The 19316-nt window shown below is 38.1% G+C and overlaps 1 protein-coding gene and 1 long non-coding RNA gene across 2 annotated transcripts in view; one reads left to right on the top strand and one right to left on the bottom strand.

Annotated features, from left to right (window-relative positions):
* LOC126911854 (uncharacterized) overlaps positions 1–19316 on the bottom strand; it is a 115362-nt gene that overhangs the window by 71912 nt on the left and 24134 nt on the right. The gene's annotated exons all lie outside the window — the stretch shown is intronic.
* The window catches only part of LOC118281122 (BCL2/adenovirus E1B 19 kDa protein-interacting protein 3), a 50417-nt gene continuing 31706 nt past the window's right edge, over positions 606–19316 (top strand). The window contains exon 1 of the mRNA XM_050700785.1: positions 606–801. Coding sequence (XP_050556742.1) covers positions 762–801 — 40 coding nt within the window. The 5' untranslated portion in view covers positions 606–761. The remainder of the gene's footprint in view (positions 802–19316) is intronic.

The raw sequence follows: 19316 nt of genomic DNA on the forward strand, positions 1-19316 counted from the left end.
TTAAAAAATATTTTAAAATATAACTTTAATATTTTATCGTAGTTCTAGCATAGAGCAACGCGGACCTCGTACGAGGCCCGCGTTGCTCTATGAGTTCTAGTAACATTTATTATGTTCGTTTTATAGAAGATCTTATATTTTTGGAATTTTCGGTAGAAGTTTCAAATTGACAATACCTGGTTAGTTTATTTTATTGATATCGTTGTTTTATTGTACATTTTTTATTTAATTTATATATCTTTATTTATTTATTGTATGGTAAGCGTATTCAAACATAATTAAATGAAATCAATAAATTCTTAATTTTTGATTAAACGTGATGGATGCATGGAAAAGAAAATAGTCAATATTTTGTCTCAAAAATTCAATTATTTACAAACATGAATAGTTTTGAAATAAAATTACAATACATAAGAAACTAGTGAAAGTGAGTGTCCTTGAAAGTTTTCTCTATATTTCTTAACTGGCAACATTATTTTTTGTTTACAAATCGTACCCAATCAAAAATGGTATAGTTTACGTTCTTGTTTACGATTGGCTAAATTAAATGGCTAAATAGCCAATCAGAATAGATTGCGATTAGCACGCCTTCTGTCACAGCGGAACAAAATCAAAACAGTCAACACAAAAAGAAAACAAAGGCTGTCGTGGGAGGTTGTTCTCTTTGTGAAAACTTGAAAAACTCGATAATTTTCCTTCGAAAGTGCGTTATTTCGTCCTAGTTACAGTTTAATCGTGTTGTGAATTTGTTTAGCGTGAATATGACGACTCGAAAAATGAACACCATCGAAGATCTGAGCGGTGAGTACATTTTGCAGACATAAATAAATAAAGGAACTTGTGTCAACAAAACTTGTTTGGTGCGTGACGAAACACTATTTACGTGTTTCTAATCGCTTTATTCACCACCAAAGGCTGCAAAACAACGTAAATTTCCTCTTAAAACTTCAATAAACGTATTATTAAAAAGTAAGACGCAGAATACGAAGATTCCTTGTTCAATGTTTACGTTTTAAACGTTTCAAAATAACCAACATGGCGGTCGCGAGTTCAACTCTCGAGGTCAATAAATTAATTTGCGTCATAATAGAATAATGCGTACATGTTATGTACTGTGATTAACCAATATTATAAACAGCCACGTCATATACATCGGAAGATATAATATAATAACAACATCTTTATTTAGTTGGATAATATTTCAAAATAAAAAAAAAATATACCCGCTTGTATTTTCTGCTCGCCTAGTACACATATTGACTGCACATAGATTTATTTATTTTTATTGATTAGGTTGTTTATTTATATTTATGCTTATCACTTTGTGTCGTAGGCAGAGATAATGCGTATCCACCTAATAAATAAAAGAAATAAGGTAATTTTATTTTCTCATTAAAATAAAATGAAATGGTGTGGAAACAATGAAATTCTTTTTTCATTCTAATAAGTTTCAAGGATTGGCCGCAGAAAACTCTGAACAGAGAGGAGTGGAAGGAGGGTAGGGAGGCCTTTTCCCTGCAGTGGGATGATCACGGCTAAAAATAAATAAATAATAGGTTTAGGAGAAAGTATGTTGCATATATTTATTTATATGCGTCAGCTTATGTATGTATGTAAGTTTAACCACTCAAACGTTCACGTGCGACACCTGTCAACACCTTGTACGCCCACGCGCTCGATCTGTGTTGAACCGCGTCGAGCGCCCCATGCCGTTACCGATTCAAAGTGTATTTTCTAGCAAACTATTGCAGCTATAGCAAAGTAAAAAATACCAGTATAAAGCTGAATTATTAAGGAATCAAAATATATACTAATTAAAGTACAGAAATCAATCACAAATGCATAAAAAAATGTTGAACTTAACAGAACGGGCTAAATATTTGTTTGTTTTTTTGAACAAGTTTTGACTAAACGTTATTTAATTATTTATTTTCGTTGTTTTATTTTGAAAGAATGAATCTTAAGGATTATTTTAATATACAACACTAATACAGTAGGATGATAAATAAATGAATACTTCAATTTTAAACGCAAACACTTCACAAAACTTGACACACAGTTTGTAAACAATTATTTTTTATATTCTTGCTGTCACCTGGCATACTGTTTTACCGACCAATAGATGCGTTATTTAATACAGATCCATCTAGTATAACATTCGTAAAGCTCTTTGAAGCTTGTCATAGATAAAAATTCGTTGGAAGTGAACAAGTCAAATGGGCTGCTATAGTCGCCCGGGCGTTTAACGCCAAAATTTTTGGGCGACTATAGTCGCCCGGGCGTTTGAGTGGTTAAAAGATTTGAAGACAATGTATGTAGGATCGACAAGCGTCGCGTAGGACGTCTACCCACAAGGTCGATATACGACCTGTTTAAGGTCGCAGACACTAGATCCGGAGCTGCGGACTACCTAGCGGGTTTACCGGGGCTCCGGCTCGAAAAGCAGGAGTAGGAACGGGGTGGGTTTTAGTCAGTAAGAGTCTGACACTCCATCTCGCCTCGCTCAAGGCGGGAGAAGTAATAGGATGATTTTCCCCCCTCAAAAAAAAAAACCCTGTCTACTACCCTATTGACGTAAACCTAACAATTTTACGTATCTTTTTAAATGATAAAACCGGCTCATAAGAAATGAGAAATCTTGTTGTAAATGTCATGCCTATTTTGGCTCGGAGAGTCGGAGCGCAATAGATATTTGTAGGTGGTAATACTATATTTAGCTCGCATAGTTAGTTGTTATAGAATGTGATATTTTAAAGCTGGAGAATTTGTTTGTTTTAATGCGGTAATATCCCGAACTGCTGGGTCGAATTTAATATGTAATCCTTTTTGTCTTGGATAACCCATTTATCGAGGAAGGTTATGTTACTAGTTAATTATATAAATGCGAAAGTTTGTGTGTTTGTTAAGGTCGATATTAAAGAAAGAGGGGTAAATTATGGTCAAGAATAACACATAGGCTACTTTTTATCCAACGGCAACGCAGGCTGCTGCTGCTAGCAGAAGCTAGAAGGCAAACCGCGCGAAAGTAACTAGTTTATGTATAATATTAGCATAGATAAGTGTGAGAGAGCAGTGCTTCGGCACGAATGGCCGGCTCGACCGGAGTGATACCACGGCCTCACAGAAAACCGACGTGAAACAACGCTTGCGTTGTGTTTCGTTATGTGAATGAGGTTACCGGAAGCCCAATTACTCCCCTTCCCAATCCCTGATTCCCCAACAACCCTTAAATTCCTAACCCCCAAAAGGCCGGCAACGCACTTGTAACGCCTCTGGTGTTTCAAGTGTTCATAGGCGGCGGCGATTGCTTACTATCAGGTGATACGTCTGCTCGTAAAAGGCGAGTTCCATAAAAAAAAAAAAATAAGCACAGTGTACAGGCGGTCTTATCACACAAGACAAGGGATTATGACCATTTTAAAACACAAACTAATAAGGGAAAAGCCGAGAACATACAACATTAGATAATAATAATACGTAGAACGATCGACTTATCATTATACAAGTAAACATAATAATATCGTGACGGTATGAAAACAAAAATAGAATGAGTCATGAATCTCGCTTAGCGGCTTGCGAACTACGCATTTACGACAACTTAAAGCGAATTCGCAATCATTTCACATCATACGATGTTTTAAACCTGTTCGTAAATACCACGTGGTGGGTTTTGTTTTCTCATTTTCATTTGTAATTTTTTATTTATGGTATAAGCCAGTAAACGAGCAAACGTATCACCTGATGGTAAGCAATCGCCGCTGCTCATGGACACTTGAAACACCAGAGGCGTTACAAGTGCGTTGCCGGCCTAACTAATTTCAAACCCCGAAAAGGGTTAGGAATTTAAGGGTTGTTGGTGAATCAGGGATTAGGAAGGGGGATAATTGAGTTTCCGGTAACCTCACTCAAACAACGCAAGTGTTATTTACATACTTATTTATGTTGTCCTATGTGATTTTGTGGTGTACAATAAAGTATAAATAAATAAATAATGTAATGGTCCCATACAGTTCGGCTTCAGAGGAATTTCCTCCCACGGATCCTCCGATTGTGGAATAAACTCATTTTTAAAGGGGGACAATCATCCAGTGACTTCCCCGCTCTGGGCGAGGCGAGAGGGAGTGTCTGCACCACTGACAAACCTGTCTAGGTGAAGAAAACCTGGAAAACCTAATTTCTAATTATAAGTTAGAAATCGCCAACTCGCATTGAGCAAGCGTGGTGATTAATGCCCAAACCTTCTCCGTGTGAGAAGAGGCCTTTGGTCTGCAACGGACACTTATAAGCTGCTTATGACGATGATGACGAGAACGCTTCTTAAACCAAACATAATTTAATTATATCGAAAATCAGGCAAAATAACACGAAACCTCGTTGCATTTTTAAATCGACGAATCAATAAACGGATTATCGATAAAGACATACGCATGTAACAAAGATAAAGAAAATAAATAAGGAAATCCAATTATTTATCAATATCGATGTCGTTGTATACAAGTAATTGCTTACTTATTGAATGCACGATGATACCACAATAATTGGCCTCAAATTGGTCCTTATTATTGATAAGATAAGATTAAAATTACGCATCGAAACTTAATTGGTGATCTGATTTGGGTCACGTATTTAATTCAAAGGTAGACTGCGTGGCAGAACCGTATTAGGGTGCGTAGAGATGTGCTATGTAACTATGCTAGGCACGCCGGTAAACGAGCAGACTTATCACCTGATGGTAAGCAATTGCCGCCGCCCATGGACACTTGAAACAGCAGAGGCGTTACAAGTGCATTGCCGGTTTTGGGGGTTAGGCATTTAAGGGTTGTTGTTCGGGATTCGGGGATTGGGGAGATTGGAAAGGCGGGAAATTGGGCCTCCGGTAACCTCCCTCGCATAACGAAACACAACGCAAGCGATGTTTCACGTCGGTTTTCTGTGAGGCCGTGGTATCACTCCGGTCGAACCGGCCCATTCGTGCCGAAGCATAACTCTCCCACACTTGATATGTAATAGCTAAGCTGTGAAACTATGTGACCGTTTCTACTGATACTAAGCTATGTAGCTGTGCGAGGAAGATACGCAGCTCGGGTATGCGATGTAGCGATAGTTTAGTTATAAGAGATTACACATTTAAAAGAGTCTGCAAAGCAACGCTCTCTGATAAAAATACCACGTGCTGAGGACTCTTAACCGACGTGCTATGTGTTTGCATGACGAATATGAACGACCAAATGTGATAAAAACTAAGGAAATATGCAAGAATCGTAGCCGGTGACGCTCCTCATATCAACATCAACAGCCTATAAGTATCCACTGCTGACCAAAGGCCTCTTCTCACACGGAGAAGGTTTGAGCTTTAATCACCACGCTTGCTCAATGCGGGTTGGCGATTTCAAACTTATAATTAGAAATTATAAGCCCAGATTTCCTCACGATGTTTTCATTCACCGTTTGTCAGTGGTGTCTAAATAATCTTGGAAAGTACCTACATATAACTCGGAAAAAGTCACATTGGTACTTGCGGTAAGTTTCGAACCCATGCATGAGAAGCTTAAAACTAAAAAAAATACAATCCAATATCTACTTACATAAATCATTATCAACATGGTAATTACACCATAAATTGAATGACATTCCATTATACATATTAAACCAATGACTCCAATCGACTCCTACAATCGGATCACGCATGACATCACCTTCCTCCCGACTCCCATCATCCAATCAGCGTTGAAAGCAATTGTCGTACATAGACCCTATTCTAAATATAAAACTGCGGGTAGATTGAAAAATTGCTGCTATTTTCGTTTGATCATGCGTTTATTGTCAGTTTGAGACGAGACGCGGTCGGGGTAACACGTGTTGGATGGTAATTGGGAATGAGAATCGATTTTTTGTTGTATTCGAATTGAATAAATGTTTTAAGGACGCGTTCTCATAATTGACAGGTATCGAATCGCATCACTACATTGACACGACTCTCGACAATACACACATACGCACGGATAGCTGCGGAAATTATGACAAAATGAACTTGATACTTTGAAAGTTTGAATATTTTCTTACTTTCTTTTTTAATATTTTTATTTTGTTTAGTGCGTGCGTAGACTCAAATGTTTTGTGTTATCTGTTGTTCAATTCCGTTCAGTGCCGAATTTGGGCTCGGATTATTCGATTGGTGTCATTTTCATAGTTTTCGGAAAGTAAGCGTTCGAAATCAAAAATCAAATGGTGCCAACGCAAAACTAACTTTTTACATGCTTTTATTTAGTTTCATATGTAAAGGATGTATGTATGTGTGTTTGTTTGTATGTTTCTATATAACAGACCTCTTCCAACTCGATTTTTACCCATTTTAAACGGACCGATTTCGTTCAAACTTTGTAGACTTATCAAGGACCGGTGGCAAATTAATACCTCGTAGAAATTAATCAAGGGTCAGGAATCCCTGACGTGGACACTTAACAGCCCAGATGAACCTGAAGAGATATGAATATACTATCTTAAGAAAAGTTGTTCAGCGTGATGAGCACATTTTAGCGCCATACGAAAATCGAGGATGTAGAATCCCTGACATGGACTCCAGCCCAGCCGAACCTGAAGAGATTTGAATATACTTTCAAGAAAAGATATTTAGCGTGATGAGCACTTTTTCGCCATATCTTTTATACTAATTATTCTCATAACAATACTAAATTTTCCGCCTACTGTTAGTATTAATATTAAAATTATTTTGTTCGGTTCATCACAAAAACATGTTTTTAAGTTTAATCTACAATGTGATAGGGGTGGGACTTCTAACCCGTTAAGGCTGAGTACTACATCTAATTTTATCGACAAAAAAAATAATATAGGGGGTTGAACCCCTAATTGAAAATATTGAAAAATTGTGATTTTTTCGGTAAAAATAATTCACAAATGATTTTTTTCTCACCAAAACATTATCAAACATTTGAAAAAAGTAATGAATTAGTTAGCCAAGGTTATTAGCTACCGTTTGTCGTTTTTTTTTTGTTTCTACGACGCATACAACCTTTGATATCAAAAAAAGTAAAAAAAATATTAAAATTGCCATAATTTTAATGGGGAGGGGATTCGACCCCTTCGACCCCCGACTTTTGTCGATAAAATTAGATGTAGAACTCAGCCTTAACGGGTTAGAAGTCTCACCCCTATCACATTGTATATTTTATTATGGTTTTATATCAATGGTTTTCGGGGTCGCCAAGATAAAAAAAAAACAATTATGGTAACGAACGTGACAAGACCTGGGTGGAACAAACAAAGAAAATACATAAAATAAATTAAACATCAATTCTTTATTTTCACGATATTTGTTTGAATATGCGAGGAATGAGCCCGTAAATTCATATTTCTTGCCTGTCTTGGGTCAATTAATTCCGGAAGAAGACAATTTTTATAAAATCGAATGATTCACTCCGTATTCGATATTAGCGACCCCAAAAACCACAACAATGACACTCATGTCGAAAAATGACAATGCCAGAATCTCTATAGAGCTTTGTCCCACCAAAAAAATATAGTGTACAGACATGCCAAATGTAGCATTCTATTGCTGCTCTATTAGTGATAACTAAAAACATGATTAAAAGCCTTTAGATCTTGCGGTTTCTATATGAATCTAAGTACAAAATATTACATTTAGGTTAGGTTAATTGCAGTTATAATGGTAGAAATAATTAAATTACCATGCTATCATAGGGTGTTTAGCTATGAAAGGAAGGAATGTCATCACTCATCACCAATATCACCTTTAGTAATCCTACTTTAATTCATAATCATAACGAAACAACAATGTAAACAGAACAGACAGAGCGAATGTCAAATAATGACTTTTTGGACATAATGACACACGCACGCCAATGAGGTTTCGTTACATCTAATCACTAACGTTCAAACACGAAATCATAATTATAATATGCATTCATTATAATATATATTATAAAAAAAAAATTAACTAGCAGTATGTATTAAAACCAAATTCATATTAAAATTCGTACACATTACATTAATAAATCTTTTTTTTATTGAATTACTCGTTTTGTTCCTTGTGCAAGCGTACTAAGAAACGCAGAGGGTCGCGATAAATACAGGAAATAGGCCTTGGGTTTTTAAAATTCTTTTTATTTCCTAATTTTTATCCGCAAGTTTATCAGAATAATAATTAAGTAACCAAGGGTCTTATTTTCATTGCATAATTTTGATTAATTTACATTTTTTGTACATTGATGAAATTAAGTGGGGCAGGATCTGGCATGGTCATTTATATATTTATGTCGGCGCCATCTTGAACTTAGATTTTCACTTTATATTCGTTATAAGCGACCCCAAAAACCATGAAAATGACACCCATGATGGAAAGTTGGCAAATCTAGTCGGCGCCATCTTGGATTTTGATTTTGACTCCATATTCGCTATAAGCGACCCCAAAAACCATGAAAATGACACCCATGATGGAAAGTTGGCAAATCTTGTCGGCGCCATCTTGGATTTTGATTTTGACTCCATATTCGCTATAAGCGACCCCAAAAACCACGAAAATGACACCCATGATGGAAAGTTGGCAAATCTTGTCGGCGCCATCTTGGATTTTGATTTTGACTCCATATTCGCTATAAGCGACCCCAAAAACCATGAAAATGACACCCATGGTGGAAAGTTGGCAAATCTTGTCGGCGCCATCTTGGATTTTGATTTTGACTCCATATTCGCTATAAGCGACCCCAAAAACCATGAAAATGACACCCATGATGGAAAGTTGGCAAATCTTGTCGGCGCCATCTTGGATTTTGATTGAAACATTCTATATTCAGTAAAGTGTTGCTCGTACAGAATGTGTAAAAAAAACATACAAACAGCCGAACATAGTACCTCCTCCTTTTTGTGAAGTCGGTAAAAATATCAAGATTGGTTTGTGAAGTATAATATCAAATATTTTGTACTCGTACAGCGATCTTTTTCAAGGCCATTTTTTGTAACAGGCGACGCAGCGTCCACCCACGACAGCGCTCGAGCGCAGACTGAAATTTCATTTGACATTTTCTATCCAATAAATCTAAATAGTAAACAAATAAAATAACCCTTATTGCTACGCTTTAAAGTTGATGTCTGACAGCAAAATAGGAGAAAAAATTAAACGGGAACTTTTATTTATTTCCGAGACAATTTGAAATATTTTCGTAATTTTTTCCCATAGTATAATTTTTGATTATGTCTGCTTCCCCGGGATATTTTTTTGAGATTCAGAATTATGCGTGTAGTAGCAGTAAAATGTTCCTAAACTCAACCCTTTTTTGTCAATTTTGTGTGAAGAGGTAAAGAAAAATCGTGTTTGCAATAATAAAATATAACTTTTTTTCACATTACAAATCAATATTTTGGAGATAAAGAAGTGATCTATCTATTGTAATTGTTAGTTATGTTCAGTTAAGTTTCTTTTGGTCGTAATATGTACTGAAAAATAGCTTATTTACGTCAGATTTGAGAACGCGTCCTTAATGTTAGATAATTCATTTATCTAAGCATATAGGCTATTAAACATCATACTACGATCAAAAGAAGCGGAGTAAAGTCAAATTCAAAACATTTAATCTAATTAATACAAAAATTCTTAGGTTCTATTGAAACGTGAATAATAAAAAAATAAATAATAGTCTGTCAGTCTGTACCGTCAGTGAAGCTAGGTTCCATGCTTAGGCATGAATGAGCCGGCTCGACCGGAGTGATACCACGGCCTCACCGTAAACCAACGTGAAACAACGCTTGCGTTGTGTGAGTGAGGTTACCGGAGGCCCAATTCCCCCTTCCCAATCTTCCCAATCCCCGATTCCCCAACAACCCTTAAATTTCTAACCCCTAAAAGGCCGGCAACGCACTTGTAACGCTTCTGGTGTTTCAAGTGTCCAAGGGCAGCGGCGATTGCTTACCATCAGGTGATCCGCCTGCTCGTTTACCGGCTTGTTCCATAAAAAAAAACGTGCTACACGGTTAAGTGAGTACCCAGCTTTACATTACCAGTCTCGCCCTCACACTTGTGCCTACCTCTTAAGAGAACAACTCGTGACGTATCGATCCCGTCAGAGCGTGTTCCACTTGGAAACAAGCGCTCTATTGTTTTACTACCCACACGTCTCATTGTGTCCTATATATAGGTAGTTGCATTCAAATAACCAGTTTAAGAGTGCTTTTTCCACCAGAGATGTGCTATGCTACGTTGCTGTGGATGCGTTTGGCTTTCACCAATCGTATTCATTGGTACACATAGCTTAGCACTGGTGGAAACAGACTCAGCTAAGCTATGTTTTTATATGAAAAGATACGTGCTATGGATGCGTGCTATAGATGGCTTTCCTACTATGGATACATCGCATATTCGAGCTGCACATCTTCCTCGCACATAACTTAATATCATTGGAAACGGTCATATTAGTTTCACAGCCTAACCATTACATCTTCGTAACATAGCTACATAGCACATGCTGGTGGAAAAGCGCCCTTAAGGTCTACACATTAGACAGAGATCTCCAACCCGCCTGCCTGCGGAGATTATGGCAAACCCTCTTATGCAGAGGAGGCTCATAGTCCACCAAAACACACATAATACACGGCCAAAAACATCACCTAATAGATTAAAATACATACGCCTGTCTTCCATGAGGGTAGGCAGAGACAATGGAACGCCAAATCTAACACACTTCTTGCGCTTCGTAGGTTAAAATACAGGAAAAAATCGCACTTTATAAAAACTAAAACAGTTAACAATATTCGTACGCGCAAATATTTGTTTTGTTATCGGCGCTATCGACCGACCTTGCGCGAATATTACGCGCGTGGTGCGCGTGTACGCCACACGACATATGGTAGGTACTAGGTGGTATAACACGCATTAGTTTAATACGTAATCTAGTTGTAATTCTAATTGCTAATCATTTTATCAGACCACCTTGTTTGTTGTTTTAAATGTTTCTTCTTACACTGAGATTTTCTCCTGTATCGTGAGTTTTTTTTATTTGAAGGGGCAAAATCATTCAATGACTTCTCCCGTCTATGGTGAGGCCAGAGGGAGTGTCAGACTCTTACTGACTAAAAACCACCCCGTTCCTACTTCTGCTCTTCGAGCTGGAGCCCCGGTAAAACCTACTTATTTATCTTTATTTCAATCGTTCATTTTTGTTCACGAAAGTTCGCAATAAATAGAATTGTAATATGCAATCTGTGAAGTTTTAATTATTATTACTAATGGAACGCGTTCTCGTTTCGTTCTCGTTCAACGTAAAGCGAACTCGTACTAAGGGTACTGCGAATCGAACTAGAGATCCCTAAAGCCAATCGTTTGGGTTGGGCTTATTTCGGTGAGATTCAATATTTTGACTTGACTGCCCAGTTGGTGCTGTGGCTGATTAGCGCGACGTGTAGCAAGCTCGATTGCTGTACGGAGCAACTCCTTTTGTGATCCAGAAATTGTTATTTCGGGTCTGGGTGTCATGTATGTGAACTTGTATGTTTGTAAACGCACACACGACACAGGGGAAAATCCTAATGTGGGGAAAGGTTTTTCCTCTAATAAAAAAAGAGAAAATTCGTACACCTCTGCTTGTCTCATCACTTCATCAGCGATAAAATAAGCATGATGTGTTGTGTACGTACTAGGAAATCATTAAGACCTTAGTTCATTGGCTTTGATTGTTTACATTCATTTATTTGCAAATCATCATCATTTGGCATTATTCCAACTACTTCAGAAACATATTTTGGATATCGTATTAATGTTTGTTTGTTTGTTAAAACCTCCCGTGAAAACTGCACTTTTTTGCTTAAGGATTGGGATGGCCCGGTCCGGAAAACGGAACAGGTTACTGAGGCTCCGGCTCCAAAAGTAGGAGTAGGAACGGGTGGTTTTTAGTCAGTAATAGTCGTGACACTCCTTTCTTCTCGCTTCACGAAGTGACTGGATGAATAACCTGCCTCAAAAATCCTAGTGCCTACTGTTAACCAAAGACATTTTTTCACGCGGAGGTGGAAAGTTTGAGCATTAATCATCACACTTGCTCAATGCGGATTAGTGATTTAAAACTTATATCTAACTAGCAAACCCGGCGAACTCCGTTTCACAACCAATGTAAAATTTTTCCTGAATTTTCTTTGCTATAAACCTCACGGAGCCCGAGACCTTTCCGACGAATGCAAAACTGTGGAAATCGGTTCGTGCGTTCTGGAGTTATAGCGTTAGGAAGGAAAACCCGACTTATTTTTATATTATAGATTAGAAATTATAAGCCTAGGTTTCCTCACGATGTTTTCCTTCACCGTTAGTCAGTGGTGTCTAAATAATCTTACAAGCTACATAAAACTTGGAAAAGTCACATTGATACAAGACGTTGGTTGGTTTCCATCTCGACCCATCATACATGAGGAGGCTTAGAACTCCGGGCCACCACGACATTTTGAAGGGAAGAGGGGGAGTAGGGGTGTCTGAATGAATGTATGATGTCACAGCAAGCCACGTTGATCTATCTATCGGATGATGATTAAGACCACATTTATATTGCACACGTATTGCAGCATATTGTAGCGCTTTGCCAAAAACGCAGTTAATGATACGTAAACTCATTAGTAATTGGTACGTCAGTTCTAATTAAAATAAATCACACTAATATTGTAAATGTGAATGTTTTCATTAGAACTTGAGACGTGATATTTACCATGTTTATTTATGTCTATGAGTTTCCGATATTCCGGCACTGTTGCAAGCGCCATGATCACGGATGAACTGGAGTATATGCGGATGGATGTTTATGAGCAGACAAATCGGTTTACCCTCTTTCTAGTTCGTTTTTTGCTAACGACATTGTCGCTTGCATCACTTGTAACTCGATTTACTAACAACGCTTGCAACAGTGCCGAAATATCGGAAACTCACAGACATAAATAAACATGGTAAATATCCCGTCTCAAGTTCTAATGTTAGTGTTAGTGACCATGTCAGTTTAAAAACTTAGTGAATGTTTGTCCGTCTATCACGCTGAAATTATTGAACTGATTTTGTTGTTTGGCATACAGACAGGGTACGAGCTGACTTGGGTGATAGGATACTTTTTACATAAATCAACTTAGAATCATGTTCATTAACCCGTCGTATGTTGAAGCACAGATGAGTGCGAGACACAATGTGTATTCTATTATTGTCTCATATACCCGTAGACGAAAGGTTAATGGAGAAAAGCTCTTAATCATGAGTTCATATTTAGTATACATAAATGTAAAACCCGCTTTCCACCAATTATGTCATAAGTCCCATGTAACAGGGGATGAGTCTCCATAGATCCCGACACATTACCAGACAACCAACCAAATGTTTGACCTTCAATATCGCAGAACAAAATGCTTTGTCTCACCCGTATGTCGAACCCGGGGACCTCGTGTTAGCCATGATTACTTCTTATCTCCCACTGATAAAGGGAGACGTGATTTTACACACGCGGTCTGTAAAGACGTTTTGATAAGAGATCGTTCAACTATGAATAGCGTGTAACTGTCTGACAGTCCACTGCTGGACTATGAGCCTCGTCTACATAAGAGGGTTTGCCATAATCTCCGCAGGCAGGCGGGTTGGAGATCGCAGTGTAAAAGGTTTATCTGACTCTGTTTAAAGTGTAGTCCTTTAGTCTGGTTTACGATACCCACTCGAAAATCACTTGATATCTCGAATTGGCTAATTGAAATTTCCGATAATCGGTCATTTGAATTATTTGAAGGGTTTTTTTTTTTTGTTTTGAGGGGGGAAAATCATCCAATGACTTATCCAGCCTTGGGCGATGCGAGAGAGAGTATCAGACTCTTACTGACTAAAAAACCACCCTTTTCCTACTCCTGCTTTTCGAGCCGGAGCCCCGGTAAACCCGCTATGTAGTCCGCAGTGCTACTGGGCCCCATCTGTGGTGGTCTGATGGCTCTTTGAGCACGCCCGCACGCATGAAGAGCTGTAATGTTGTAGGTTGTCTAGGAATGTTACGTGTTTGGAGTGTTCAAAGAGAATAATGCACTTTTTGGCTTACCTACTGGGCCTATTTCGCTCATTTTTCGTATATCGTCAGCCAAGATGATAACAAATATATGGTTTAAACTAAGTCGTATGTGTTTTCTCCATAAATAAAATTGGTGGTTGATGTATTCTAGTAACTACAAAATCCACGAAGTTTCACCCAAACAAAGAAACTATACTGTTCAAATCTGCTCACCGACCTTCGTGAAGGGCGTATAGTATATAGGTACTAAATACATCTGTGAAGGTCGACAGAGGTCGCCACCCAGACGTCTGGACAGGTCGATGAACTTTCAGCAGCTTTCAAATCGTCTCGGTAGAGATTTTTGACTTGATAGTTTATATGTGAGGAGGTGACTGCTTAGGAGTGAGGGTCTAGCTTAAGTTAAATGGAAAAGAGCCTTTTGTAAACATACGTATACTGCTTAGGTACATGTTAACACGCCTGTCGTTTATTGGGGTAGACAGATAATAGAACGCTAATGGTATATGGAATAAGCCGGCAAACGAGCAGACGGACCACCTGATAGTAAGCACCGCCCATGGACACTTGAATCACCAGAGGCGTTACAAATGCGTTGCCGGCCTTTTGGGGGTTAGGAATTAAAGGGTTGTTAGAGAATCGGGGATTGGGAAGATTGGGAAAGGGTGTAATTGGATGTTTTCCTTCACCGTTTGTCAGTGGTGTCTAAATAATCTTAGAAAGTACATATAACTCGGAGAAAAATTCACAGCGGTGACTTTATACTCCTTTTACACGGATTTACCATTTTAGGAAAACACATTGCTTTTGTTTTGTAGTATAAAATACCTACGTCGTCACCTTTGTCTGAACAACATGTTATTATTCTTATTATCTAACTTCCCAAGGTCATCGCCTAATCTTAGATGAAACGGATCTGTTTTAGCAAAACAATATCATTATAGCGAAAACATCTGTCTTCACGTACGCACACATTCATAGGAGATGCAATCCTGTAGGGCTACTCCGGTTCTCGAATGCGAAGTTTCGTTTAATCTTCGGCCGTAGGTTTTATGGATTTACTAATAGACTTACTTGAAATAACGTTTTATTTTTAATTTCATATCAAAAACTATTTATTTATCTTCATTTCATTCGTTCATTTTTGTTCACGAATGTTCGCGTATAAATAGAATTGTAGTTTCTGCGATTTTCTGCGACGTTTTTTCGTTCGGTGAATTAGAGTAAGCCCCCTGATATCATGTGATAAACGAGATTGATTTTTATTAGGGAACTGTGAGTAAAGTGTAAGTGACTGCCTTGTTGGTCGAGTGGTCGCAAATGCGATTTTCGACAAGATAACACGTGTTCGATTCCTGGGTCGGGCAAAGACCAGCAAGGCTTTTTTCGCTTTTTCGAAAATTCTCAGGCTGGAATTTTGTTTAGTATATGGCAACAGGCTCACCAGCTATTACATGAGACTTGTAACTCAAATGGTGAAAGTGGGTGTACATGGACATTGTATAGTGGCGTTACGTGCCATTATGTACACCTCTGCCTACCCCTTCGGGGATAAAAGGCGTGTGCTTGTACACTTTACTCATTTACATACGTAAATGAGTAAAGGTCCTTAAGAATAGATGGATCTTTAACACATTGAACGCCGTGGTGGTCACCGGTGACCGACGTTAGCGGAGGATTTGTCTTCAACAGTTTTCTATTGGCAGTCAAAGACTTAAACTTGAGTAAAGTCATGACCTAAGCCAATAGACATGTGCGCAATACTATTGTTTGTTTAGGATAGATATCTGTCAGATGACAGATAAGGGAGATTATAGATGGTTTCAGTTTAGTCTTACTTTCGATAATATCACATATCATATCACTGCTAGCCAAAGCCTCTTCTCACATGGAGAAGGTTTGAATTTGATCATCGGTCGTGTTACGCCAGAACAGACAAATGTATAGAAAAACAATTGACCGTTCACACTCAACCGATGATACGTCAGTACAACCGATGATACGCTCGACTCTAAACCACTAATAAAATTCCTTCATACCAGACAAATTGAAAACGGAACTAAAAACAACAAATTTCCGTCGGGTATTTTAAAATATTTCCACAAAGGTCAACGCCCTTTGTTATTTGACTCGTAAATTTCATTTTGTTTCCTAACTTCGTCGCGTGCAGACGCGTCGAATGTTGATCGTCGCGATAAAAGTTGTCTCTAAATGAAATGTTTTCGTTGTTTCCCTTTGGTTTGTATGTAAATATTATTGTTTATCGACATGTTTACCTGTATTCGAATGCAAATAGATAAGTGCATTGTTTTCGTAGCGCATATTTAATGCGTATAATGTAAAATAGAAATTGTATTCATATTGTTTGAATAGCTAAATAGATGATATTGTTAAATTGTCCCCTCTAGGAAGGCAGTTTCAAGGTCCTTGATGCTATTTGGCGTTGTTTTCGTTCATAAATCTGAATACTAAGCGCTCTAAAATCACTTTTTCTTTCTTCTGGCGTTTTTCCAACTAGGTTTGTAGGCAATGAGTGTCACTTACGGCCAACTGCAATAATCTATACAACAACAACACACGCCTTTATCCACGAAGGGGTAGGCAGAGGTGCACATTACGGCTCGTAATGCCGCTATACAATGTACACTTACTTTTGACCATTTGTGTTATAGGTCCCATGTAATAGGGGGTGAGCCTATTGCCATATATTGAACACAATTCCTGACTCCGTGGAACCACTGAGAAATTTTCGAAAACCCGGTAATAATTTGCCCGACCCGGGAATCCAACCCGAGACCCCTTTTACCGGCATTCGCTCTTGCAACCACTCGGCTAACGAGGCAGTATAGTACAATACTAAGTATAAAAGATTTGTAATCTGCAATTAAAAATAATCGATATTTTGTTTATTTTTAATACATTTTTAGTCTTACCATAGTTTTCGTCTTTCATCCTCCCTTTTTAGCTTTTTTTTAAAATAATATTTTTATATGCTACGTAACGTGTTGTATGGAAGTCCCCCTTACGCCTGTAACGCATCGTATCGTTTTACCACACCCCTCCCCTCAAATCTCAAATTGTCTAAATTAATGTTCTATCAGTGTGTCTACTCTTAACTCTTAAACTGCGTGGCAGATCTAGATGAAACTCGCCATATAAGTAGACCATGACCTGAATTAACATATGTTGATATAAATCGCAGTAATGTGGGCGAATTATGCGGGCGTACCGTTAGTCTAGTCTAGTATGATAATTGGATGCATCAAAATAAATGTGGAGGAGCCATGCTTTGGCTCGACCGGAGTGATAACCACGGCCGAGCAAAAAACCGGCGTGAAACAACGGTTGCGTTGTATGAGTGAGCTAATCGGAGGCTATTACACCCTTTCCAATCTTCCCAAACTCCGATTCCTTAACAACCCTTAAATTCCTAACCCCTAAAGGCTGACAATGCAATTGTGTTTCGAGTGTCGATGGGCGGCGGCGATTGCTTACTATCAGGTGATATGTCTGCTCATTTGCCTACTCACCGTATAAAATATTGTCACTGGCTTAAACCATTTCAGTATCCTTAGTACGAGTTTGCGTATCATAGCATATCTCTGGTGGAAAAGCACCCTCATTATTATATTTACTGACGACACATCTTTCAGAAGCAATCAGTATCATCTGTACCGTGTTTACACCACGTTCACTCATGTGGGGAGTAACATATTGATTTAATTATCATAATTACTCGTACAATCAGATTTGAACCATTAACTTTCTGATATCGCGTGAATACCAGCGGAATGGGAAGATCTCGCATTCTTGTTATTTACCAAGCTTCTTTTTTCTTAAGGAAAATCATTCAATGACTTCTCACATCTTGGGCGAGACGAGAGGGAGTGTAAGACTCTTACTGACTAAAAACCACCCCGTTCCTACTCCTGGCTTTTGAGCCGAAGCCAGGAGTTTCGTTAGGAGTTCGTAAGGAGGTTCGTTCCCTCACGCACCCCGCCTCCTTCTTAGCTAGCATGACTGCTCCGTAGACACTTTGTTTTTATTATAACTTTCGTGAGACATACAAAATTAATTATTATGTTATCGGCTTACTCACGTAACTGTTTGACGAGGAAATCGACTAGTTTCAAGCCATGCTACAGGCTCATATTCATGAACAGAATTTCGCGACAGACATTTAAGTATGTTAGCCGAAAAACATAATAACTAACCAATTGTTTGACCCAAGCAGCGAATTAATTTTAAAATCACGTGATTGTGTTGTATATAATCAAAGCGGTCACATGTCGACTCTACTTACAATAATAATAAATAGAAAGTAAATAAAGGAAGTATATAACTGAGTATATTGTTTGAAAGTCGTGAAACGCGTGCTGTGATTATAATGGTAAATAAACCATTGTTTTATATACCGTATACAGTATGGAGATCACTCATATGACTTAAATTAAACTACAAGTAGTACTCGTCCACAGAAGCAACATCAGAACAACTGAATATTTCTACGAAAACCAAAAATTAATCAAGTATTAAATTCTGTATGAACAGCTCCATGTACTTTGACCACAGAAGAGCTGTAATGTTGTAGGTTGTCTAGGAATGTTACGGACATGCGGCGCGGCTGTTATAATGCCATATTTGTAAAGAGTGTTCAAATTAGCTCAAAGAGAAAAATGTTTTTTGGCTTACCTACTGGGAGTATATTTTACTAACGAAAAATAAACCCAAGACGAGGTTACCAGAGGCCCAATTCCCAATCGTCCCAATCCCCGATTCCCCAACAACCCTTACATTCCTAATCCCCAAAAGGCCGGCAACGCGCTTGTAACGCCTCTGGTATTTCAAGTGTCCATGGGCGGCGGCGATTGCTTACCATCAGGTGATACGTCTGCTCGTTTACCGACTTGTTCCATAAAAAAAAAAACACAAAATATATATATTTGATTCCTAAACCTAAATAACATAACACATACTAAAAATAAACATGAAAATTACACCTCTTACCCACCTCAAGAGCGTAGTAAGCAGACCTTGATCTCTTGTCTCTTAGTGCTTGCATTCAGTCCATTGTTTCAACGACAATTGACCTGTTTCAACGTTAATTGTATGCTAAAGGACGCGTTATTGCGCGTTAATTTGTTTATTATTATACATATATATGTGTAGTACTTACCTGTCTGTACGATATTTATTTGGGTCGCAAGCGATTGTCAAACAAAATAACTTAAGTCTTTGACTGTCAATAGAAAACTGTTGAAGGCAAATCCTCCG

Source organism: Spodoptera frugiperda, chromosome 19 (genome assembly GCF_023101765.2).
Source record: "Spodoptera frugiperda isolate SF20-4 chromosome 19, AGI-APGP_CSIRO_Sfru_2.0, whole genome shotgun sequence".
NCBI classification, from domain to species: domain Eukaryota; kingdom Metazoa; phylum Arthropoda; class Insecta; order Lepidoptera; family Noctuidae; genus Spodoptera; species Spodoptera frugiperda.